Consider the following 25,672-nt stretch of genomic DNA (forward strand, 5'->3'; position numbering starts at 1 on the left):
GATAAGGGACACTGAAGATGTGAGTTTGAAGGGGCTTTGCTAGGTTTGAGGTGCTTATACATCCTTTTGGCCAGGCAGGGCTGGATCTCAAGCTCTGGCGACAGGGCTGGCCGGGAGGAGTAAATGAGTCATTGCCAAGGTGGTAGAAATTGAGCTGGGCTGTTACATAGATTGCCAGGAAAGAGTATACAGAGGGAAATGGGCAGAGGGCTTGGCTCTAAATGGATCGAGGACCAGGGGCCAAAGGATGCTTCGAAGGAAAGCCAACATGGTGCGTGTGCTATGGAAGGTGACCAGGATGGACTTGGAAAATTAACCTCCCATTTACGAGATCAACCTTTCTGGTGCAGAAAACAGTTCTATGGGGGCGGGGTAGGGTGGGCATTTGTATTGTTTCTTAGATGTTGCTTAATAATATAAATCACTGAAGCAGGTTTTTATGGGATTCCTCTGATTACCAAGACATGGCAGCTCTGCCAGTGGAGCTTTCATTTTTGTTACTTGGGAATCAGTTGGTTTCTGGGGCAGATGGGAAGAGCTAGCGGACAGCACGTACTCTACCCGTGTGTCAAGGTGCTCACTTGAGACAGTTGAAGAACTAGGATAGCTTCCCTTCCTGGCTGTCTGAACACCATCTCTACAAAAAGTTCTCGGGAGAGAGAGCTGGCCTTGTAATGGAAATCACTAGGCCAATGTGATACTTTTAATGGCTTCTGGTTTTTTAATTATTTCTGTGTGAAGAAGTACAGGGGTTTGGGGTTTTTTGTTTTTTTAACTTTTCACTCTTCCTGGCAACTGCAGATAAATAGTGTTAACATTTGTGTTCTGTTCTCTTAGTTATATTTTTCATGTTTTGCAGGAGTCTTAAAATATCTTGTTCTCAGCATTTTTATAAAGAAATTTCAGTCCCCTTCCTTCCTGAATTCAAGAGAACCCATAATATAGTCCTACCTAGGAAGGAAGCATTTCCTGATTTTTAAGCTTCATTTAATAATAATTTTGAAAAGTCTTTATTATATCCTGGCTATTATTTTCTTTATTGAAAACTTAAATGGAAGAAATGTAGAGAAATGGATAAATTAAAGATAATTTGTCTAGTAACCAACATTATGAGGATTATAGGGATAGGATGTAGAAATGAAGAAGAAAACAGTAAACAATAAATGTCTAAACACAATTTTACTAAATCAAAATCTGACATAGGTCTAATATATAATTGCTCTCATACATTTAATGTTTAGAAAGCCTTAAGTCTTGGGGCACTTGGGTGGCTCAGTCATTAAGCATCTGCCTTTGACTCAGGTCATGATCCCAGGGTCCTGGGATCAAGCCCCCCATCAGGTTCCCTGCTCAGCAGGAAGCCTGCTTCTCCCTCTCCCACTCTCCCTGCTTGTGTTCCCTCTCTCACTGTCTCTCTGTCAAATAAATAAATAAAATCTTTTTTAAAAAGTCTTAAGCCTTTATTCCTAGACATATTAATACTACATGGGAGTATGAGTTGATACATCAAAGCTTTAAAATTGAGTACAGTTTTCTAGTCTTTGATAAAAATATGTTCTGTTCTTGTTCAACTTATCTTTTTGAGTCTCTGTTGAGCAGGCCTGAAGTATCTGTGAGAGTTTTATGGTAAACGCCTTAGACTGGTATTGTCCATGGGCCTGTTACCTTGTGTAGATTCCCAAGAGCCTTGATCCAGCAGCACAAAGGACTCAGGTCTCAGGAGCAGCATGGTCACAGTGCCTCCATTTGAGCTCTTGAGCAAACTTCCCACCTTCTCCTGAACTAACACTACTGGGCCAGTGGCACTGGTCTGCTAGCCACACCCACAAGGTTTTTTCATCTTGTCCATTGTGTTTCTTTGCCTCTTGTAGTTTATGCAAATAATGCATAGGCACAGTTCATTTTTGCACGGTTTGTGACTCAGCTTCTAGCAGTTATGTGACCCCGTCCTTCTGCATTTGCATGTGCAACCTTTATAAAACACTTTTCATTTTCCTTATGGGCACAATTGCATTTCTTGAACTAGCACATTTAGTGATCTCCCCGCTCATGCACTGTGGGGCCCTAATGTGGTTACTGCCGTTTGTAAAACCCCCCAGGATGAAATCGACATACAGCACAAGGTGGTGGTGCTGACACCCATCTGCCCTGGAAGACCAGAGCCCAGTTCCTACATTCTTCCCATACTCAGAATTACAGGAGAAACCTCAGTTAGAAGTAGCTGTTTAGATCAAAAACCTTTTTTGGATTGGTAGAATTTTTCAGATAAAGTTAAGCCACTGTCCAGGAAATATCTTCCTCAGTTCTTCATTTTTGGTGACTCTAGTAGTATTTTGCAGTATCTTGAGTTTATAATAATTTTGTTTCAAAGGGTTTCCTTTTAGGAACTATCCATTTTCATCCTTGGGTGGGGGAGGATCAAAGTTACAATTATAGTTTATTCTGTTATATTAGTAACCTTAAAAAGCAAGTAAATAGTTTCCAGGTTCCTTGAAGCTGAGCCAATTAGTTGTGTATAAGAGATGAAGAAGGCAGCATAGAATGCACTCTTAGGATCTTGCTGTCCCTAGAGCATAAACTGAAAGTCTTATTCTTTTATTTAAAGACATGCTGGCTTCTATGGGTTCATTTTCTAACCAGATGGATTTCACGAAACACCTATTTATATGAAAGGAAGATAATGTACTGCATTATTATATTTTTTAAATCAAGATTTAATAAACGATCTGAATTGGCTGCTTTATAACTCCAGTGGGTTGGGGTTATGTTTTCAGGGATATGGATAAGGAGAAGTCCTCAGTATACCTACGAAATTGACAAGCATATATGCAGTGTATGGAATTCCTGTAATTACCCCAGATAACGTTGGACAAGATCTTTCTGGTAGTGAGTGATAAAAATTATGTAGTGTGAAAGATTAACATTTTTTTTCAGGATTTTATTTATTTATTTGAGAGAGAGAGAGCACAGGGCGGGGGGCAGGGGGCAGAGGGAAGACTGGCTAAGCAGGGAGACTTGACATGAGGCATTGCAGGGCTCAACTCGAGGCTTAGCCCAGGACCTCAGGATTGTGACTTGAGCCAAAGGCAGATGTTTAACTGACTGAGCCACCAGGTGCCCCGGAAAGATTAACTTTTGAAATGTTTATATATAAACATTTATATATATATATATATAAACATTTCAAAAGTGTGTGTATATATATATATATATATATATACATACATACATACATACATACATTTAAGAGGAGCTGTGGTGGAATTTGTAATTGAGAAAATTTTAGTACTATGATAATTCTCTTTTTATGCAAACTATAGCTGTTTTCTCCCCTACAATTTTTTTTTTTTTTTTTTTTTTTGCAATCTCTGTCCCTCTCTAGCCCTCTTGAATTGTTTATTCTAGGCAAGTGGTTCTCCACCCCAGGGCGATTTTGCCCTCCAGGGGACCTTTAGCAATGTTGGGAGATATTTTTGGTGATCATTAACTGAGAAGGAGGGGTGGGAGGTTCTATTGGCATCTGGGAGGGAGAGACTAAAGGCTACACAATAAAGAATTATCCAGCCTAAGATGTCAGTATTGTGGAGGTTGAGAAACCCTAATCTAGGTGTTTCTGAGTAAGAGGCCTGAATCAAGATTCCATGTTTCCAGTTTTTGTTAGACTTAGAGATAATCATTATATCAAGTCTGAGAATTAACTCACCTTCCCTAGGAGTTAAAGGATAATGTGTAATTAAAAAATACATGATCTCATTATCTTATCTATTACTGGGGGGAAAAAGTGAAAATATATTACCTCATAATGTTTTATGACGAGGTAGTTACTAAAGCTGTAAGAGGAAAATGGGTAGGTAGGTATTTTAAACCAAAGCTAATACATTCCTCTTCTATATGTGATACATTTAAGTGAAAACATGTTAAAATGAGTTAGTACATGCAAAGCTTCATCACATTGAGTGTTACCTCTGCTGAAGAGGCGGGGAGAGATAAGGAACCTGGCATTTTATCTTGGCATCAGTTGAGACTTGGGTTTACCACAAAGGGAGCTAACTACACGATTACCTATTGTATCAGCTGCCACCAGCACTTTCAGTGTACACTGTGTCGTGTTTAAAATCAGTGACGCGTAAGGTAATTATCTCCATTGTGTCGTTGGGAAACTGAAATTCAGAGAGGTTAAATGTGGCTGGGTCAGAATTAGAATGCAGGTCTCTGACTCCAAAGCCTGTGTTCTTTCCACTGTACCATTGTGTTCTCAGAGTGGTTTTACAAGTATTCTTTTCCTCTTAGCTTTTCCATTAGGATGTTCTAGATGGTTAGGTTTCATAGAAAGCCAATATTCTTTATTTTCATGCTGAAGAATCATAGTGTTTCTAATAATAGGAATAAGGATGAAGACAGACATACTTTGTTCAAACAATCAAACACTTTATTAAAGTAAGCGGTCCTAGTCTGTGTTGATTTGAGAAGTGGATCCAGTGCTGTGAATCGCTGCAAATAGCTTCCTTCTTGCACAGAAGGCAACTAGTAGTAGAGCTTGAACTGAAGCTCTAATGTGATAGCCCGACTGTTGTTGTGTAGATTGTGCTCTTGCTTTTCTGTGATACAAAGTATACTTCATATATTCTGTCTTTTGTCGCCAGAATTCCTCCCTGTAAGGGTGTGAATGAGGAAACCCAGAGGGCTCTGGACCGCTCTCTTCTCGACTGCACTTTCCGATTGCAAGGTAGAAATAACCGCACATGGGTGGCGGAGTTAGTGTTTGCGAATTGTCCACTTAATGGCACTTCTACTAGGGAGCAAGGTGAGATGCTTCACACACTTTGTCTTTGCATATTTCTGGTGATTTCTTTTTAGTATTGATACCTTTTAATCCTCTTGTTTAATCCTGTAGGTCCATCGCGGCATGTTTATCTGACATATGAAAACCTGTTGTCTGAACCCGTTGGTGGTAGAAAAGTGGTTGAAATGTTTCTTAATGACTGGAATAGCATTGCACGATTATATGAGTGTGTGTTGGAATTTGCACGTTCTCTACCAGGTACATGTGATAATCTTCCTCCCCCTCCCTCCCCCTTTTTTTTACTGAAGAAGAAAATGTCGTGAAGAAAACATTTCAAAAGAATATCTAATGAAAAATAAGTTTCCCTTCTACCTCAGGCTTTCCCCCAGAAACAACCACTGTTAGTTTCTTATGTATCCAGAAATCTTTACTCCAAGCCTGTTATTGTAATAACAGGTAGCATTTATTGAGAGTCTACATACAATGTAACAGTTTGCTTGTGTTAACTGTTTAAAGTTACCCTGTGAGGTGGGTGAGTTATTCCTCAGTTCACAAATGAAGAACACAAGTCACTGAAACTACAAAATTTACCAAAGGTTGCACGGCTAGGAAAGGGCAGAGCTGGATTTGGAGCCTCCTAACTGCTGTGCTGTAATGCTTCAGTATCTGCCCCCTGCCCTAGACCCCTTCTGTAGAAATGGACTTGGAAGGCTGCTATCTATGCCATTTCATTCCTTTTTATTTTTTATTTTTTTTTTTTTTTGAACGAAATGCATCTAGAGATCTTTCCAGCTAGGCATAGGATACTGCCCAGACGCCCTCTTCTTCAAATATGTGTTTTAAAGTTTTGCATGCATCATTTTAATTTCCTTTCTCTTTAGACATACCTGCTCATCTAAATATTTTCTCAGAAGTCCGTGTTTATAATTACCGAAAACTTATCTTGTGTTATGGAACCACCAAGGGAAGCTCAGTAAGTTTGTGAACTAATTAGAACTGAAGTTCCTCTCATAGATCCTTTAAAAATCAACAATTCAAAAGTTATGAAAACTGCCTTGAACTAATTGAGGACTCAAGTAAAAATTAGGGTTAAAATGGTAAATTTTAAGTACTTTGATGATATATAGTAGACTAGTATACTGTAATGCTTAACTCTTTTTAAAATTGGAAGCGAAAATTAATGCCATCTTTGATGGGTTATATAATCTTGATGAGTTTTAGACCAGGTAATATACTTTTGGTGTTTGTATTTTTTTCTTTACCGATTTCAAATCTGGTTAGCAACATGATTACTGTCCTGAAGATTGTGAATGGTTTTGAACAATACTGTATGTTTATGCTTTTGATCACATGATTATTAACATTGTTTGATCCTGTCTCAATCTTAAAGGCATTCCCTGTAATCTCTGTGTCCTCATTTTCTTCCCACTCTATATGTGAAGTCCTAGAAATTTAGTATAAAAATTCAGCCAGCTGGCTTCTTTCTGGACTCTTCACATCAAGTAATATCAGAAATTAATCAAGTGTTTTAAAATCTGTAAACTAAAAGAATCTGTGTTGGAAGAGGCTTCCTTTCCCCTTATGACAGTGCTCATGTAGACGGTGACTTTTCTTCAGTCCTATATAAAAACAAAAAATAAAAAACACCAATAATAATTTCCAAATAAAGTTTAATCCAGATTTTTTCTTTAGCACCTTCTCTGTTTTATTTGGTGGAGGTGGGCTAATAAATACCTACTCCGCAATTGCACCGGTCCATAGTAACAACACTTTGGAGTTTACAGAGTCCAGTCTTCTAACTGGCTTTCCAGAAAGACCTCATGTAGATCTTTGGCATTTTGCCTTACTGTTTAAACATTGTTTTTTCTTCTGCTTGAATCTGTTACTCTCTCCATTTCTGAAACATGTAATCTCTGATTTAGATCAGCATCCAGTGGAATTCCATACATCAGAAATTTCACATTTCTTTGGGCACTGTTGGTCCAAACTCAGGTTGCAGTAACTGTCACAATACCATTCTCCATCAGCTTCAGGAAATGTTCAACAAAACACCAAATGTGGTTCAGTTATTACAGGTAATTAAGTTTATTTTCTTTGTAAAACTGTGACTCCGACAGTGTTACTGTCTCATGTAAAACCAAAAATCATGTGGGCTTGACTTGTCTTCAGTGACAAGGGTGCGTGTTTTTTGTCTTTTATATCTTGCACTCTTCTTGGAGAATTTTCTTTGATTCAAAGTGAATGCAGTGATATAGTTTGCATTCTCTTCAAGGGAAAGGTGTACGGAATGTTCTAGGAAGACCCTTGGCTCATTTATGACTGTTAGACATGGAAGATTCTGAGGCTTTAGCATTTGTATGGAAACCGTCTGCCCTCACTGTATGTTTTCCTTTTAGGTACTCTTTGATACTCAGGCTCCATTAAATGCCATCAACAAACTCCCCACTGTGCCAATGTTGGGCTTGACCCAGAGAACCAACACTGCTTACCAGTGCTTCTCCATCCTGCCACAGTCGTCCACCCACATCAGACTGGCCTTTAGGAACATGTACTGCATCGACATTTACTGCCGCAGCCGAGGCGTAGTGGCGATACGAGATGGTGCCTATAGTCTGTTTGATAATAGCAAGTTAGTGGAAGGTTTTTATCCTGCACCCGGACTAAAGGTAACTGACTTTAGTATTACAGCATTACAGCATTACAGTAAATATCTTTATAACAACTCCTTTAAAAGGGGGAAATAACAGGGGAGAGCAACAGATTCCTGTTTAATAAGCAGCTGTGTTAGTTCATCACCTCTGCAGCGTCCTTCCAAAGGAATGGGAAGTTCTTAAAAAGCACTGTGCCTATGTTGTATGAGATGATAAAATTTCCTTTTCTTGTAATGCATAAGGTGGATGATACCGAGGAGAGTCCTATTTGCTAGTTGGAATTTTAAGGAACTTCAACAATGTCTTTCTCATCGATTATTGAGAAAGTTTGATTCATCAGTTCAACCATGAAGTTTTTTTTAAAATGTAGGGTCCTGGGCCACAATCCCTGCAGATTCTTGTATAATAGCTCAATTGTATGTGCTTATAGTTTAGAGTCAAATAGTTCCAAAGGCTTGTTTTGAAAATTAGTGGCTTGCAGTGCAGTCTTGCCATTTTCCTGCTCTGCTTTCAGCCCTTAGATGGTGATTCTCTTGGTATTTACATCCTTATCTCTAAGTAACATGCTTACAGTGCTGTTTGTTGACTTCTTAGTTGAGGGCATTATCTGATCCTCACAATGCAAGATGAGGGTTTAATTCTTTTTTAATTCTTATATGCCGCCTCCTCCTCCCAGGCTACTCGCAGTATGCCTTCTTTTTTTCCTCCTACCCTTGCAGTATGGTTAGACAGCAATTTTGATCAGATGATTTTTCAGTATTTTCATTATTATAAATATGTAAACAGTATCCACCAAGCTTACTATAATTACTTTTCCTTTCTTCAACATTTTATTTTCCTGGGAATTAATAATTTACTTTTTTTGCTTAAGTTTCTGTATACTTATCACTAACTCAACCTTAAAGCCTCTCCCATATATGTAACTCTCCTCTCAGTGCGTTCACCTATCAGAAACCTCGCTGGTTTCATCTTGAAGAAGTCTCTTCTACAACAACCCTCTGACCTCCAATCTGGAATGGTGTGCCCCAGACCCTTTGCACGGTGTTGATTTAGGAATCTACGGAAGGGTGGGGAAGAGGGAGAGTCCTTGGCCTCTGTCTTGCGTGGCATGCCCTATGGCGTGGACTGCCGGTCTTTTTCTCGGTTTATTCCATTGTTTTGGTAGAATACGGTCTCCATAGTTTCCTGGGAGAAGGCACATGGGAGGTTATTTTGAGACTTCTGTGTGCCTAAAAATATCTTTAGTTTACCCTCATATAATTGAGAGAATGGCTATGTATAGAATTTGAGGTTACAGAGACATTTTCTGTTAAGAATTTTGAAGACATTGCTCCATTGTCTTCTAACTTCCATTGGGACTGTTGGGGGTGTTTAATCTTGTTCCAGTTATCGAACCTTATGTAACTAAGTAGGCTCTTTCACTCTGGAAACTTACATCCTTATGCTGTGGGAATTTCCTTGTATTATTTCTCAATTCTTTTTTGTTTTCTCTGTTAGCTCTTTCTGGTACCACTACTATTCTGCTGTTTGGTATCCTGGACTTATCCTTCGATTTTCTTATTTATTTATTTATTTGTTTGTTTTGTTTTTCTCTCTCTCTGTTTCTGGGAGATTTCTTCATTTTTTCCTATGAGTCTTTCTGGTTTTGGTATTTTGTTTTGCCATCTTTTAAAAAAATTGCAGGAGCTATCTTTTGTTGCTAAGTGTTCCTTTTATGACCTCTTTGTTGTATATAGCTATCTTATATTTTCTTACCCTTTTTATTCCTACATAATCTCCATTTCATGCACCTTGCTTTTGGTTTTGTTTTGTTTTGTTTTGTTTTGATCTCTTTCATATTAGTGGTTCTTAACTCACAGCTCTAACTAGAAGGTGAGTCTTGCTGACTGTGGTCTTCATTGTAAGCTTATCTACCTGGGCCATTTCTTTGAGTAACTCCCAGTGTCAGTAGATTTAGGTCTTTTTGTTGGGCTGGTATGAGTACCAAAAGAGGAGTATTCAAGTCTCTGCATAGATGGTGTGCATCTGGCCCCCAATTTTTGGCAAATCAAATAAGAGAAGGAAACTACTATTTTCAACATTCAGTATGTAAACTTTAATCATCTTTTTTTTTTTTTAAAGTAATCTCTACACCCAACGTGGGGCTCGAGCTCACAACCCCGAGATCAAGAGTCGCATGCTCTTCTGACTGAACCAGCCAGGTGCCCCATAATCTTCATTTTTAATACAGCATTCCTCTCGATCGATGCTAGAGTCCCCATAGCCAAAGAACCCTCCACCAGAGTGGTAGAAGTCAAACTCACTCAGTGAGAGTGACAGAAGCTCTGGGAGGCTTTCAGTGTCTCTTAAAGAGACTTTTGACCAGTCCTATTTTTAGTCCCACTTTCATCCCCACTTCCAGGGGTGTCTAGTGCTGCCAGTTCCTACGTGTCTTGAGGATCTGGACAGAAATAGCTTTGCTTCTTGGCTTTCACCAGTGTTAGCTTTAGGATACAACTTCCTCACATTGGATAGTTCACTTACCACTCAGCCATCTGCTCCGCAGCCTCCAGAATTCATTGCTATTTTTTTCTTCTCCCATTCTCTCTGTATTTGTAACTTACTGCTTTAAAAAAAAATTTTTTTAGGAGTTTCAGTGGGGTATTGGGAAAAGATAAAATGTGTGTTGTAAATCCATCATCTTTTATTAGAAATCAAGCGATGTACTTTTAAAAGCTTCCTAGTGATCCTGGTAAGCTTTTGATCTATGTTTTTGAAGATGGAGAAGGTGAAGAGTATTAAAAGGAAGAGAATGCTTGAGACATAGATTCTGGTAGCCTTGCTTAATTTTTGATGACCTATCCCATAAAACGAGATTGTCCCACTCTTGGTGGTTCAAAATTTCAGTCATGTTAAGATAAAAAGAGGAAAGATGGCTTAGTTTCTGCATTCAGTTTTCCTCTGTCATATTTTCTTGCTTATGAAGTGAGGACTCTTCACCAAAAAGGAAATTTCCCAAGTCATTGGTATTACTTAAATGACCAACATACAACTTTTCTTTTGTTTCCTGAGTTTCTGGTTCAGAAGTTAATAATGAAATACTTATTATTTGTGAGGAGGTGCCAGGGTATACTTCTCTCTTCGACTTTGTGCTTGCACAATACTTCTTAATTGACAGGATTTTTAACTTAGATGTTGTTTCTGTTGTTGCAGTTAACCAGTTTCCTCAGTTTCCCCATTCAAAATTATCAGTATATCTTCCAGGTTGTCCTCATAGTAGTGGCTGTGTAACAAACTTCTGTTATAGAGATGGGTGTAGTGTATTTGTTTCTCTTAAAATAGTCTAAATGATTAAAAATATGTTACTAAAGCTAAGTAAGATAATCTGAATTCTACCTGTTTATATCCATAGACATTCCTGAATATGTTTGTTGACAGCAATCAGGATGCTCGAAGAAGGTCTGTAAATGAGGACGATAATCCCCCTTCTCCCATAGGAGGAGATATGATGGATTCTTTAATCTCGCAGCTCCAGCCACCACCTCAGCAACAGGTGATGTCTAGCTGAAATTCCAAATAGTATCATATTTGTCTAACTTAATGGGTTCCTCAGGTGTCTGAGCGTCTTTGCTAAACTAAAAGGCAAGGAGATCCTTGGTGGGCCCAAGGTGTCCAGGAAGTCCATATGAAAAAATAGTGACAGAGGGAGAGAAGGCTTCTAGTGATGGCAAGTGAACAGTACCAGAAATAGCATTAACCTCAGTCTTGTGCACTTAAAATGATGTGAGGTGATCAGCCATGTGATCACAAAAGAGGATGATATCCAAATGGCCAGTAAGCACAGAAAGGGTATTCAACATCATTTGGCATCACAGAAATACAACTTAGAACCACAATGAGATAATACTCCATACCCACAAAAATTGCTCTAAGAAGAGAATTCATTATTCTTGGCAACATTTTGTGTTAGCAGCACATGAAATGGTCTAACAACCTTGTGGGGGTGTTTAGGAATATTCCAGAGCACTAAATCTGAACATTAGGCATACCTGTGATTTTATAATTTTACTCTTGGATATATGTACGATAGAAATGCATCAAAAAACACAAGTGTTCATAGGAACATTATTTATGTAAAAAGTGGAAACTAACCCGAATACCAAGCAACAGAATAAGTGGATAAACTGGGTCTATTCCTACAGTAGAATGCTTTACAGAAATCAAGAAAACTATTGCCACGTGTAACTGTGTGGTGAATCTTACTGATAAAATGTTGAACAAAAGAAGCCAGACACTTAGGAGTACATTCGGTATTTATAGGAAATGTGAAAACAGGCAAAATCAAGCTTGAGTGACAGACGTCAGAACAGTGCTTACCTTTGGGGCAGTGATAAAGCCTTTGAAGGTGTATAAGGGAGGCCTCCAGGGCACTGGTAGTATTCTTCAGTGTCTTGATCTCTGTAGCAGTGACATTCGTAAAAATTCATCAGGCTGGACATTTTCTAAGATTTGTGTCCTTTGCTATATGTGATTTGTACCTCAAATAAAAAACTAGGAAGGATTACAAGTCCTAGGTTTTTCCACTGCTGGAGATGAAGGTAAAGGTGAGGAGAGGTCAGGTTAAACTACTGTATTTCATTTGCTTTCAAAACTCCACCAGATGTAAGATGCACTACTTTTTATGAACTGCCAGAAACAGCACTGCCGGGTAAACTGTGCCATGCCATGAATCAGAAGATACACCCTGATTTCAGAAATACTAAAGGGGTGGGGGAAGAATCTTGGAATCTGTGAAATGGTAGATAAATAATACAGATAAATCAGTGATATGGTAGATAAAGTAAGCAAAAAACATCTTGAGGAATATAGACAATGGTATTACAAGGTCAGAAGTGAGTTCTTGCTGTTTTTCTAAACATTTTGAAAGGGGGTTTTTAAAAATCTGTGGTATTGATGTGTATTTTGCACATTTTCATATCTCGTGCTTCCTGTTTGGTAACCAGTGAACTATGTGAAGGCTAACTCATTAGCCGTATGTGCGATACACTATACACACGTGACTGACCCACGTGTACTTTTTTTCTTTTCAGCCATTTCCCAAACAGCCAGGATCATCAGGTGCTTATCCCCTTACTTCGCCCCCTGCGTCTTACCACAGCACAGTTAGTCAGTCTCCCTCTATGATGCACACACAGTCTCCAGGTAAGATATTACTTATTCTCTTGTCATGTTCAGCTTTGACATTCAGAACATACACGCGTGCACACACAAACACAAGCACCACACATGCAGCCTAGACCTTCAGATACCACTCCTTACCTGTGGCTAGATACCTGCCATTTGTTCCTTACGACAGGGTTATGAATGCTGTGTTCGTGACTCAGGAACACTTTAAAAGATCTGAATTAAGAGGAGGTATTGTCACCCAGTGCCAGGCTCACGGCACAGCTCCAAGAAGAGCTAATCACAACACGATCTGTGTCGGGCCGACAAATCAAGTCCTACCCACCACCTACCTGTTTTTGTAGTTTTGGGGGAACCCAGCCACACGCATTCCTGCAGTGTCAGGGCTGCTCTCCTGCTAGGACGACCCCTTACATGACAAGTTTGCTGAGTCCTAGTATGTGTGAAAGGTGCCCTGCCCCACAGAGTAGGCCAGCGCACAGCCTGCTTGTCCCAACAAAATGGCTCTGTTGGCAGCCCCGTGAAGCACACTATAGAACTACTTGAGGTTGCCTAATTTTTACTCTTAACTGGACAGTTTGTTGGTGTAGCTTAAGCTCTTGCCCTGGGCCAGATGCTCCATGACGCTGGGGATTCAGCAGCCAGCCAAATACAGTTCCGCTCTCAAGCGTGTCGTCTGGCAAAGAAGACGGGTATCAGATTTCTTGGGTAGATAACCCCCTTACCTGCTCGGCAGAGATGGCGGAACCACAGATGAAGATTTAGAAGTTATTGTTATGTTGCTGAAGGTCAATGAAGGCTGAGCTGGGTGGGTGAGCTCAGCCCCTGCGGAATACCAGCAGCTGCTTCCCAGGTGTAGGAGCCTGAGAAGGAGCTGCTAGGGAGCAAGGAGCAGAACAGGAGATGTGGGCAGAGAACCCAAGGGGTGTACATTTCTAGGGTATGAGTGAGGTTTTATGTAGAAGGAAGTAGAAATAATTATTTGGAAATAATTACAGTGCCAGACAGGTATATAGTGCTTGCTGTGTGCTAAGCCATGTTCTGAGCACTTTATCCATTTAATCCCTACAGCAACCCACAGCTGAATCTCTAAACGACACTGAAAGGTTATCATGTTGGTGAACATACTGCACGTAAGGCACTGCATTAGGTATTAGGTGGAGGATACGAAATTCTCTTAGACAGGAGTAGAGAGTCGGAAACATGTGAATACCGAGGATAGTGATGGTAATGTAGTGAGTGTCTCCATGTCACATTTATTCATAGTTTGGGGAGCATGGTTCCCCCTTTTCCTGATGCTCAGTAGAAACTAGTCCTGTGGCTAAATCCCATCTTTAAGCTCACTGCTCTCAGTTTTTTAATGTCTGCCATCTAGACCTCTCCCCTGAACTCAAGTCTTGTGTTTTCCAGCTGTCTAGTCAGCATGTCCTTGTAGATGTGTAGACAATGGCTGAGACTCAACTCCTAACACCTGCCCGCCCACTTCCGCACCCTGCCCCACCTCCCGGAAACAGCAGCCCCTTCCTGCCTGCCGCTTGGCCAGAGCTGTTTTGAGTCATGCTGGACTCCTTTCTCTCACACCCACTTCAGTCAGTCCCAGATACTGTCCACTCTGAGCTGAGAATTTATCCAGATGCTAACCCTCCTCAGCCTCCACCTTTGCCCAAGCCATTAACCATCTCTCACTTGGGTTATTACTCTTGCCTCTAACTGGTTTCCCTGCCCCTGCCCTGTGGTCTGTTTTTTACACTGTGGTTGGAGTGATCCTTCCGGAACAGAAGCTAGTTTATAACTCCTTTGTTCCAAACTTTGCAGTGGTTTCCCATCTCGTTCAGGGTAAACCCTAAGTCCTTAGAATGGCCTACAAGTCCCCGTATGATCTGGGACACCCCCCCCCCCCCCATCTCTCTGTCCTCAACTCCTCCCACTTCCCCATGGCTCGCACTGATCCAGCCACACTGGCCTCCTCCCTATTATTTTTGCTACTGCCTTTGGGGCCTTTGGGGCCTTTGGACTAGTTCTGCTTCTTGCCTGGAATATCTTACCCCCCTGGGTATCTTCACACCTTACCCTTCACTTACTCACGTGCTCCCTTCTTAGAGCAGTCTTCTGGGGTTGCTTTTAGAAAGAACAGCACCCATTTCCACCATTACATGATACTGCCCCGTTTCCTTGCCCAGGTTTTCTCCATAGCACTTATCACTGCCTGACATACATTTGATGTCTTCCTCATTCTACTAGAATAGAAACTACATGAGGGCAGGAATTTTTGTCTTGTCATCTGCTGCATCCCCAGTGCCTACAGCAATGCTTGGCATGAAATTAACATTCATGCCCACTTGCTGAAAGAGTGAGTGAGCAAACACAAAAGTACACTGGGTATTTTTTTTTTAATTCAGTCACTATAAGAGCTAAAATTTGGGCCCCATTGAATTGATCTCTCTCTCTTTTTCAGTAACAGAATCATTCTACATTTTCTTTGTGCTATTTAAGGGAGCTTTACTACTTATTTCTTTAATCTGTAGAGAGAGTCTTAATTTGAGGTCCTTGGCCAGGACATAGTATGTGTCCTGCAAGATCATCTATAATTATTTTCCTTTATTAGGAAATCTGCATGCTGCCAGCTCCCCCAGTGGGGCTTTGAGAGCCCCTTCACCAGCGTCATTTGTTCCAACTCCTCCCCCATCCTCGCATGGAATCTCAATAGGACCAGGGGCCAGTTTTGCTAGTCCACATGGTGAGTCCATACATGGAAATCGCAATAGCTTAAGAATTTGACGTGAAGTAGTTTTTTGTTAAATAAATTATTTTCTTATTGCAAAATTAGCACTTTGTTCGTTGGGGAAATCGTCAAAGAAAATGAATTTGTCCTGATCCCACCACGCAGAGATCTACCAGTTAGTCTGTCTGCTTTGGACTCTCTCTCCCCCTCGCTTCTGCCTTGCTATTCCCGTCTAACCCTAACCCCCCGGCTTGTCTGCCTGCTCGCCTCTCTGTTGCTCTCCACCTGTCTGCTTGTCTCTCCTCTCAGACACCTCCCCCACAACTGGGACTATATCATATGTATTGTTTTGAGACTTGAATTCTTTAACTTTCCAACTAAAAAATTCTATTTTGAATTGGTTCAAATAAAGAATACAAGAGGTAGCCAGGGAAGTGTTTTTATGCCACCAGCCACCTAGTTGCTCTTCCCAGAGGCATTCAGTGTTACCCATCTCTTATGTGTCCTTGTAGAGATGTGTGCATACACAGGCAGATGCCTGTAACTGTTCTTACTGCTTTTTACACATGGGACAGCATACTTCACTACAGTGCCTTACTTTTTTCATCTATTTTTTTCCTAAATGCCATGCCAAATCACAGCATAAAGGACTTCCTCAGTTTTTACAGCTGTGTAGCATCTGTGGTTTTACTATCTACTATTAATATTTGTGATATCTACATTCAAATCACAGCATAAAGGACTTCCTCAGTTTTTACAGCTATGTAGCATCTGTGGTTTTACTGTCTACTATTAATATTTGTGATATCTACATTGTCCTACTAAATGGCTTCATAGTATTCCCTTTTGTTGACATACCATGATTTAACTGCCCTCCTATTGTATGTTTAGAATGTTTCCTTTTTTTTTTTTTTTTTAAACACCGGCAAATGATATCATCTCTGTTCACATGATTATTCCCTTAGGTAAGTTCCTAGACATGGAATTGCTGTCTCAAAGGGTTTGAGAAATTCTAAAGCTTTTGAAACATACTGCAAATTGCTCACCTGAAATGCTGTACCAATTTCCTCCAGCATCAGACAAGAATGTCTATTTTCATGCATCATTGCCAACACAGGGTATTAGGACTTTCAGAAATCGTAGTCATTTTGATAGGTAAAGAATGGTATCTTCTTGTTTAATGTGCATTTCTTTGATTATTAATGAAGTCAAACCTTTTTTCTTTCACTAGTCTTAGGTATTTCTTATTTTATGCCTGCCTATGTGTTCTTGTGTTTTTTCTTACCAATTTATAAGACTTGAAAGTTAGGATCATTTGCTCTCTGATATATGGTAAAAGTATTTTCTTCGTTTATATTTTGATTACAGAGGGGCATAAATAATACGTTAAAGGTAACTGCGGGATGAAATTTAAATAATCAAATGATTCAGGAAGTTACTGCTTTCAAGACTTGATTCTTGGTCCATTTCTCAGTCAGCATAGCCTTTCCTAAAGAAAGAAAAGGGAAAATTTCTCTCTCCTCAGCCTTGGGTAGAATGAAAAACGTAATTTGTCAGGGTTACTTGAAAAATAAAAGATTTCTGCCCTTAAGTGAGCTTTGAGATTTTTTTGCTCAACATTTTCAAAGACGTTTGCAAATAGGTTTTTGAAAATAGGTTGTTGCGTAGTGTGTAGATTGTTACACATTGAACATGCTGAAGCTTGTGTGAAGATACCCTTTATCATTTCTCATTCTATATTTTTCTAACTTTGAGTCATGTTAAAAAGTACATAAACTACACAAAATAGAGATTCAGGTGTGCCACATGCAAAAGCCGCATACTTTAGTGAAATAGCGGAAGGGAAAAAAAATGATTGCCTTGTAAAGTGTCAAGCATTTCAGTGGTGTCAAATACTTTTCAGTTATTAAAATACAGGTTTTGAAAACCATCTGTTCACTTGTTTATAGGAACCCTGGACCCTAGTTCTCCATACACTATGGTGTCACCAAGTGGACGAGCTGGGAACTGGCCAGGGTCTCCTCAAGTGTCCGGCCCCTCACCAGCAACACGCATGCCTGGAATGTCACCAGCCAACCCATCACTACATTCTCCAGTACCAGATGCTTCTCATTCCCCTCGAGCTGGAACAAGTGAGCGGCATCACCATTTTTGTGTCTGTTTTAGTCTAACCTCCACATGATGTCCTGTTGGTTTTTTTTTTCCATCCTCACATTTGAAAGCTGTGACCTGCTTGTTAAATGGAGATACTTAATAACTTAAACTTTAATCCACTTAGTAAATTGGTTAACAGTAGTTAACTTGCACAGTTAAAGTAAAATATAGGAGAGGAAAATGTCTCCTCCAGAAGTCTTATGAGGTGAGCCCCAGTGCTTCTGGTATATCTACTAGCTTAGCTGCAAAACTAGACCTTGAGGGACACCTCAAGTTAACTGACAAGGTTGTACAAATTAACACAGAACAGAATTGTGCACATATGTTAGTTAGCTTTGCCAGGTAATGTTTAATGACTTAGAACAGCAATCTTACATTAGCTCACCATTCCATAGGTTGGTGATTTAGGCTAAGCCAAGCTGGGTGATTTTTCCAGTTTCTGCTTTGCTTACTAGTATATTTATCGTCAGCTCCTGTGTGGGCTGAGGCCTGGCTGGTGTAAAATGGCCCCAGGTGGCGTGGCTTCCTCAGCTCCCTGTGGTCTCTTACTTAATCGCAGGCTTGTTCACCTGATGGCTGGGCGGGGTTCCAAGAACGCGAGTGGACTCCTAGGTTTGCAGCTGGTGTCACATGACTTCCCCTGCATTCTTTTAAGTCACAGCAAGTCAAAGGGCCAGCCCAGATTCCAGGAAGAGAAATGGGCTCCGTCTCTCAAAGGTCTTGCTACAAAGTCACTTTGCAAGGAACCCAGCTATAGGGAGAGGAATCCTGGCCATTTTGCTAACAGGAAGCTAACATAGGATTGTTAGGCCACAAGGAGTAAGGAAAACAGTATGGATTTCTTTAGAGTAGCAAAGATTTATGATAAAAGCAAAACAGAACAGTGGGACCATGTGTATTTGTGAATGAAATGACATGTTTTCCTTCCCAAAAGGTTCCCAGACTTTGCCAACAAACATGCCTCCGCCTCGTAAACTACCTCAGCGCTCCTGGGCAGCCTCCATACCTACCATCCTCACTCACAGTGCCTTGAACATTTTACTGCTGCCCTCTCCAACACCAGGCCTTGTGCCTGGCCTGGCAGGTAGTTACCTTTGTTCTCCGCTTGAAAGATTCCTTGGATCGGTCATCATGAGACGGCACCTTCAAAGAATTATTCAACAAGAAACGGTATGGGTACCTAGTGAACTCCTCAGTGATGGTTGTCAAAGGATGGTGCTAATAAATTGCCCCACGGAACAGCACGTGAACTAAAATAATGTTCCCTCACTTCCTTTAGCTAGCTTGTTAAAACTGCTGTCCACACTGCTCTAGCATTAAAAATGGGCCCCACTATTTCCTTTTCCATTCTTAAGTTAACATGTTCCTGCATTTTATAGTTTCCTGTGCTGTGGCTGACAGGCCCAGAGATAAGTCCTACAGCGTCCCCACAGTGTCATGGGACAAATGCTCCCAGAATCTGCCTTTGCATAGAGTAGCGTAGAAGCAGCTGTTGGCTTCCTGGAATTCTCTTGCTGGCAAGCTGACTTTGAATTGGATTCTCCATTAAAATAAAATTATTTTTGATCACAAGGTTCATGAACAGCTGAATTGATATAGAAAAAGTCAGAAAAAGACTTATGTCTTGTGGTGATATCCTCAGGAAATAGTTCCGAGTTGATAGCCGTGGTTCTAGTCTGACTATCTGGGTTTGTACCCAGTCCATGCCACCAGCTAGTACAAGCTTTGGCAAATCCCTTTACCTTTTTGATAATGGTAGATTATTGTATTTACCTAACTCATAACAATTGTGGGAGTTTGAGGTATTTCTTATAAAGCTCTTAGCGTAATATCTTGGTATTATTCAGTACATATTATTTATAACTCTTGATACATGTATGTGTTAATGAGGTAGAATGGCGAATGTTTAAAATATCTGCTCCGTGGATGGCACCTAGCTATTCTGCAACCTTTATATTTAGATTTGAAAATAATAGAGGTCTTAACATAAATTGAATGAATTAGCATTTAAAAAAATCATTATGAGACCTGTGATCTACCCTTCTTTTGCCACTTAGAAGCCACATAAGCTTTTGGGCATTAGAACCTCATTTTGCTCATCTGCATAATTAATATGTTATGATAGAGCAAGGGTCAATAAACTACTGGCCCTGGTTGGGAGAGGGGAGCAATTCCTACCCACCACCTGTTTGTAAATGAAGTTCTACTGGAATGTAGTCACATATATGAATTTATGTATTGTTGATGGCAGCTTTCAACTCTGACGGCATCATTGAGTAGTTGTGACAGAGACCATGTAGCCTAAAATATTTATTCTCCATTACTTTACAGAAAAATTTGCCAGCTATAAGGTCCCAACCCAGATCCAACATTTTGTAATGGTGCTCTTTATTTTTTTCTTCTACTGTGCCATTTTTAAAAAACTTTTTGTGAAAAATTTTAATCATATATGCAAGTTGAGAGTAGAATAGTATGAGAATATAATGAACTTCTGTGTTCTTATCACCTGCCTTCAACAGTGTTTCTTCTATAACTCCTTCTCCCATATGGTTTGACAGCAAGTCCCAGACCTCATTTCATCCATAAAGACCATTTCTTTATCATCAGATAGCTAGTTGGTGTCCAGATTTCCCAATTTATCATGGTGTTTATGGTCTAAAGAAGTAACCAGGGGCACCTGGGTGGCTCAGTGGGTTAAAGCCTCTGCCTTCAGCTCAGGTCATGATCCCAGAGTTCTGGGATCGAGCCCCACATCGGGCTCTCTGCTCAGTGGGGAGCCTGCTTCCTCCTCTCTCTCTGCCTGCTTCTCTGCCTACTTGTGATCTCTGTCAAATAAATAAATAAATAAATCTTTTAAAATAATAATAATAATAAAATAAAGAAGTAACCAAACAAGTTTATGTCTCTCAAACTGGAGACTCCCCCTCCATCTCTTCTCACACAGTTTATTTGTTGAAGCAGCCTTATCTGTTGCTGTGTCAAGTTCCTCACAGTCTGGATTTTGCTGATTGCATCCCTTTGGAATTCTTTAACATGTCCTTTTGACCCTCACATTTCTATAATATTGGTCTACCCTACAAATCTAACTCCTGAATTGTAGCTCAAGTTTGTTACATTACAAGAATATTCCATAGGTTGTGTTATATTCTTCCTTCAAGAGACACCTATAGTTCCTTCTTTGGGATGTTAGCAATTGATGGTTCTCGGGGCCTAGATATTTTTGATTGGGAGCAGGTATCAATTTTTAGTTTTCCCTCTGAAACAGTTCTCTCTGTTTTCATTTCCTCTTTGTCTTACGTACTAACTTGATGCACTTCATGTTTTTGCAGCTGCAGCTGATAAATTCCAACGAACCTGGAGTGATCATGTTTAAAACTGATGCCCTGAAATGCAGAGTAGCCCTTAGTCCGAAAACCAACCAAACACTTCAGCTCAAAGTGACACCTGAAAATGCAGGACAGTGGAAACCCGATGAACTTCAAGTTTTGGAGAAGTTCTTTGAAACAAGAGTATGTGTTTCTTAATGCATAGTTTTAATACAGGCATAACTTGTTTTATTGCACTTTATCTTGCTTTGCTTCACAGATACTGGTTTGTTTTTGTTTTTGTTTTTTTAACAAATTGAAGGTTTGTGGCAACCCTGCATGAAGCAGGTCCACCAGGGCCATTTTCCTACCAGCATTTGCTCACTTCATGTCTCCTTGTCACATTTTGGTACTTTTTGTAAAATTTCCAACTTTTTCTTTATTATGGTGACCGATGATTGTGACTCTCTGACAGCTCAGGTGGTAGTTAGTGTTTTTTAGCAATAAAGTATTTTTTAAGATGGGTACATTGTTTTAGACATAATACCATTGCACACTTAATAGATAAACATGACTTTTATATGTACTGGGTAAGCTGAAAACTCACTTGACTCACTTTATTGCAATACTTGCTTTATTGGGGTGGGCTGGAACTGAACTCACATCTCCAAGGTATGCCTGTACCATCAACAAAAAGAAGAGTCAAAGTAGAATGTGGAGTAACTTGCTTTATTCATCCCTGTAGGTTGCAGGACCGCCGTTTAAAGCCAATACATTAATAGCCTTCACCAAGCTGTTAGGAGCTCCTACACACATCCTCAGGGACTGTGTGCATATTATGAAGCTAGAGCTGGTAAGTTAGAGTGACGCACATACTTCTATATATAACAAGGACTGTCTGAAGAGGTTGAAGTTGGTGGGAGCAGTGTTTATTGGTTTTCACCTATTTATGTACTTCTGTTTTTCTTTTACACTCTTCTTATTTTTTAAGATTTTATTTATCTTTGGATAGGTAACACAGCCCTTCTGTATCTTTTGAATTGAGATCAAGATGTGATACAGGGGAAATTTCCCATCTATCCCTGTCCAGCCGTCTAGTCTCCCTCCCTACAGGCAACACAAGTTACCAGTGGCTTACCTCTTACAAAAGCAAATACATTTAATTCACTCTTCCTGCTCCTAGATACTGAAATGATGCTCCTGTGGCTTCTTTTAGTACTGTTATGGATTTGTTTTTTAAAATTCTTTAAATTTTTGATCCATTTAAAATATACCTTGGTGTCAAATGTGAGGGGTGGATCTGGCTTTTTCAGATGCCCCCAATTCCCCGAATGTCATTTATCAAAAAATCTGTCCTCCCTGGGGAGATGAATTTCTCTTCTTTCCTGTGAAAGTATACAATTATATAGATGGAATCCAGGTGGCAGCTGATTATATTTTTCCAAGCTTACAGGACTTGCATTCAAATGTTTACAGTATTGCTTTGGGTAATTCCAAATACCTCACTCCTTTTTCCAGTTGGTGTTTTGCTGTTAATATTGGGGACAGCAGTGTTCCTTTGCTGATAGTCTCAACATTTGGCTTCTGCTCTAGTAGCATGTAGGAAACATTTATATCAAAAAGATACCCATTTGAATTTTTTAAGGAAATGTGGCGAAAACAACAACCAAAAAGGCACCAGTGCGGGTGCCTAGGTAGCTCAGTCACTTAAATGGCTGGCTCTTGATTTTGCCTCAGGTCTCCATCTCAGGACCCTGGCATTGAGCCGTGCCTCAGGCTCTGCACTCAGCAGGGAGTCTGCTTCCAGATTCTCTCTTTCTTTCTCTCTCCCTCTGCCCTTCCCCCTGCTCATGAGCATTCTTTCTCCAAACTACATAAATACATCTTTTAAAAAAAAAAAAAAGGCAAAAAACACCAGTGAACACAGTTTGAAATTATTAATACAGTTTGACAAGTATGTTTTAGAGAAAGAGCTGGGACTGAGGCTGGGACGTCTAGGTGGCATCGGTTAAGAAGGGTCTTGAATACCAGGTCTTGGTCCTGGTAGGGTAAGGGAAAGGAACAACATGTGTCACTGCATGTTGCTAAACATTTGTGAGCTCGATTAGAACCATGCTCAAGGACATTTTTCTGGCAGTGATAGATGGTGGAACTGGGAGAGGCAGCCACCGGAAGGGACCATTAGGGGCCACGAGAGAAATCACCAGTCCTGGAGCTTGGTTGCATCTGTCAAAGTAGAGAGGTGGGAACGGATGACAGAGACACCAAGGAAGCAGAATCTGTAGGCCCTGGGAATTAAAGGAGCGGGAGGGAAGGAAAGGGGAACACATCACACAGGTGTGGAGTTGACTTTGCATGTAGGAACGTCATGTATGCGTTTTCTTTGAAATAATGCAGGCTGTCATTTTATGTTCTGTTAATAATAGATTGTATAAAATAAGATCAGACTCCTATACTAGAGTGTAATTTTAAATGTTCATATGACTTTATCATGATTTCAAAAACAGTTTCCTGACCAGGCAACACAGCTAAAATGGAACGTCCAGTTTTGCCTGACGATCCCTCCCAGCGCACCGCCCATTGCACCCCCTGGGACGCCTGCTGTGGTGCTGAAATCCAAAATGCTATTTTTTGTAAGTACTACCCGATTGTGTGTGAATGTGTGTGTGCACGCGTGCACACATGCAGAGCCCCTCAGGAAAAAGCCATGTGAGGATAATAGAACAACTCTGGGATTACTTGAGTTAACTGTCGCTGTGAACACAGGCTCAGACTCCTTAATTGTCAGCTTAGATGTGATGTACTCCCGATTCTTCCAATAATAACAGAAACATATTGAACTAGATAATTGTGTGGCACGGTTGCATCTTAACCATAATATTCAATCGTTTGTCACTTTTCTTGTCATCTCTAGTTTTCTTATGTCCATGGTATCTTAATCTGATAGAGTAAATAATACCTTTGATAAATGGAGGCAAATGTTTTATTTTCTTACTACGTTTTTATTCTTTTTGTATGTGTTGTGTGTCTTCAGCTTCAACTAACTCAGAAAACGTCGGTCCCTCCCCAAGAACCTGTTAGTATTATAGTTCCAATCATTTATGACATGGCTTCAGGTACAACCCAACAGGCAGACATTCCCAGACAGCAGAACTCTTCTGTTGCTGCTCCCATGATGGTCAGCAACATTCTGAAGAGGTTTGCAGAGATGAACCCACCACGACAAGGTACTTGACCAGTAGATGATATTTTATTGCATATATGTTATAAAAGTTCTTTTGAGAGATTCCTCCATCTTTCCTCTGCTCCCACCTTACCCACCCCCCCACCCCCCCCCCCCCCCCCCCCGCCAATCCTAGTAATAGAGCGCTGATTGCTGTGGCCCTCTTAATGTCTGCCTGTCGCTTTCTTCCTTTCTCACTGGTTCTTCATTTTTGTCCATGTCTCTGCTGCCTGGACCTCATTTTTGTTAGTGATTTACTATTGGGACTGACCCAGTTGCTAATGCCAGAAGCTTGTATTTCTAGCACACATTGCCACAGAACTGTAGGTTAGGACGATAGACTTTTTCATGGCTGTGAATTCCTGCCCTACCATCGATACCTGCCACTCTGTACATCACCAGTTGAAATGCATGTCGGTTTCTCATATTTCATGGTTCGATCATTAATAGAATATTATCATTCAAAGTTCTGTATCTTCTAAATGTTTTGTGAAGAATAAAAGCTGATACAAATGGCATCACTGCTTTTTGGGCTTCTTAATAAGTGTCAGGCGGGTGCAAGTGAACCTTTTCACCAAGTGCACAATGAAGCTCTCAGACAACATTTTCGAGGAATCCTGGATGTTTCTGGCAGGTAAACCAGGTCCCTTCCACACTGTGGTAGCCTACACGGAACACACAACTCCTAGCAGTGGTGAATGTTTGGTCACAAAAAGAGCACTTTTCTTCCATTTTGCTTGTTGCTAATTTTAAGGAAATTAAATTTCAATTAAAATTTGCTTATTTCTACTATTAAGGAAGCCCTCTAGCTTTCTGCTTAGGATGTATGATAACAGAATTACATTTTTAAATGAGGGAAAGTTGTTCTCTGAAACATTTTTTAGGTACCACAGTGTTAAAATTTTACTAGAAACAGGAATCACGGGAGAAATTGTTTTTCGCTATTTATTTCTCCATATTGTATATACGTAGGCAAGTTTTCACTCACATAGAGTTTACAAGAAATGCACTGGGCAGTAGAGAAGGGTATGCTTCCTTTGCTGTAAGACTTCTTCCACTTCTTAAAATTTTCTGCTTTCATCCTTTGACTTATCTCTTCTTTCAGCTACAAATAGGTCCTTCAGAAACAAAGTTTAAAGTTAAAAGAATTTTCAAAGTAGCAGTCCAGTAGAACTTTGATAAGACCATTTCTTCACAAGCAGATGATTATCATTACTATGTCTTGTGGAATTTACAATTAAAAGGAAAGAATGTTTTGATCCTCTTGGGATCAGACACATTTTTCTACCTATCAAGAATGAAAATGTGTTTTTGAAAAAGGAAAAAGAAGGATATAACTTTTCCTTTTATTTGAGAAGTTGTTGGGATATTTGGGGAGTGTTTTTCTTTACTTTTTTAGTCTTTTTTTTTTTTTTATGTCTACCTTAGATTGAGCAAACCTGGGGTTTCATTTTTTCTCTGTACCAGTTGGAGGAAAGCTTGCAGTAACTTGCACAGGGTCACTGCACGTCCCACCCTTTGCCAGAAGGCCATTCTTCCATTGAGGCCTCCCGTTCTCTCACTGTAGCATTAGGCCATGTGCCAGGAAAGGGACCCAGCTTTTGGTTAATATTATTTATAGCTGGTTTGGGTTTATTATATTTAAGTCTATGTAATGTTCAGAAGAAGTAC

General features: G+C 40.1%; 1 protein-coding gene across 2 annotated transcripts in view; it reads left to right on the top strand.

Annotated features, from left to right (window-relative positions):
• MED14 (mediator complex subunit 14) overlaps positions 1 to 25,672 on the top strand; it is a 73,187-nt gene that overhangs the window by 44,461 nt on the left and 3,054 nt on the right. The window contains exons 17-30 of one of the 2 annotated variants that reach the window (XM_059385041.1): positions 4,644 to 4,804; positions 4,895 to 5,041; positions 5,665 to 5,756; positions 6,706 to 6,858; positions 7,180 to 7,449; positions 10,826 to 10,966; positions 12,504 to 12,615; positions 15,203 to 15,334; positions 17,269 to 17,451; positions 18,408 to 18,643; positions 20,803 to 20,982; positions 21,524 to 21,631; positions 23,286 to 23,411; positions 23,813 to 24,005. In XM_059385041.1, the coding sequence (XP_059241024.1) occupies positions 4,644 to 4,804; positions 4,895 to 5,041; positions 5,665 to 5,756; positions 6,706 to 6,858; positions 7,180 to 7,449; positions 10,826 to 10,966; positions 12,504 to 12,615; positions 15,203 to 15,334; positions 17,269 to 17,451; positions 18,408 to 18,643; positions 20,803 to 20,982; positions 21,524 to 21,631; positions 23,286 to 23,411; positions 23,813 to 24,005 (2,234 nt within the window). The remainder of the gene's footprint in view (positions 1 to 4,643; positions 4,805 to 4,894; positions 5,042 to 5,664; positions 5,757 to 6,705; positions 6,859 to 7,179; positions 7,450 to 10,825; positions 10,967 to 12,503; positions 12,616 to 15,202; positions 15,335 to 17,268; positions 17,452 to 18,407; positions 18,644 to 20,802; positions 20,983 to 21,523; positions 21,632 to 23,285; positions 23,412 to 23,812; positions 24,006 to 25,672) is intronic. The other variant, XM_059385042.1, reaches the window with a different exon arrangement.

This window comes from Mustela nigripes, chromosome X (genome assembly GCF_022355385.1).
Source record: "Mustela nigripes isolate SB6536 chromosome X, MUSNIG.SB6536, whole genome shotgun sequence".
NCBI lineage: Eukaryota > Metazoa > Chordata > Mammalia > Carnivora > Mustelidae > Mustela > Mustela nigripes.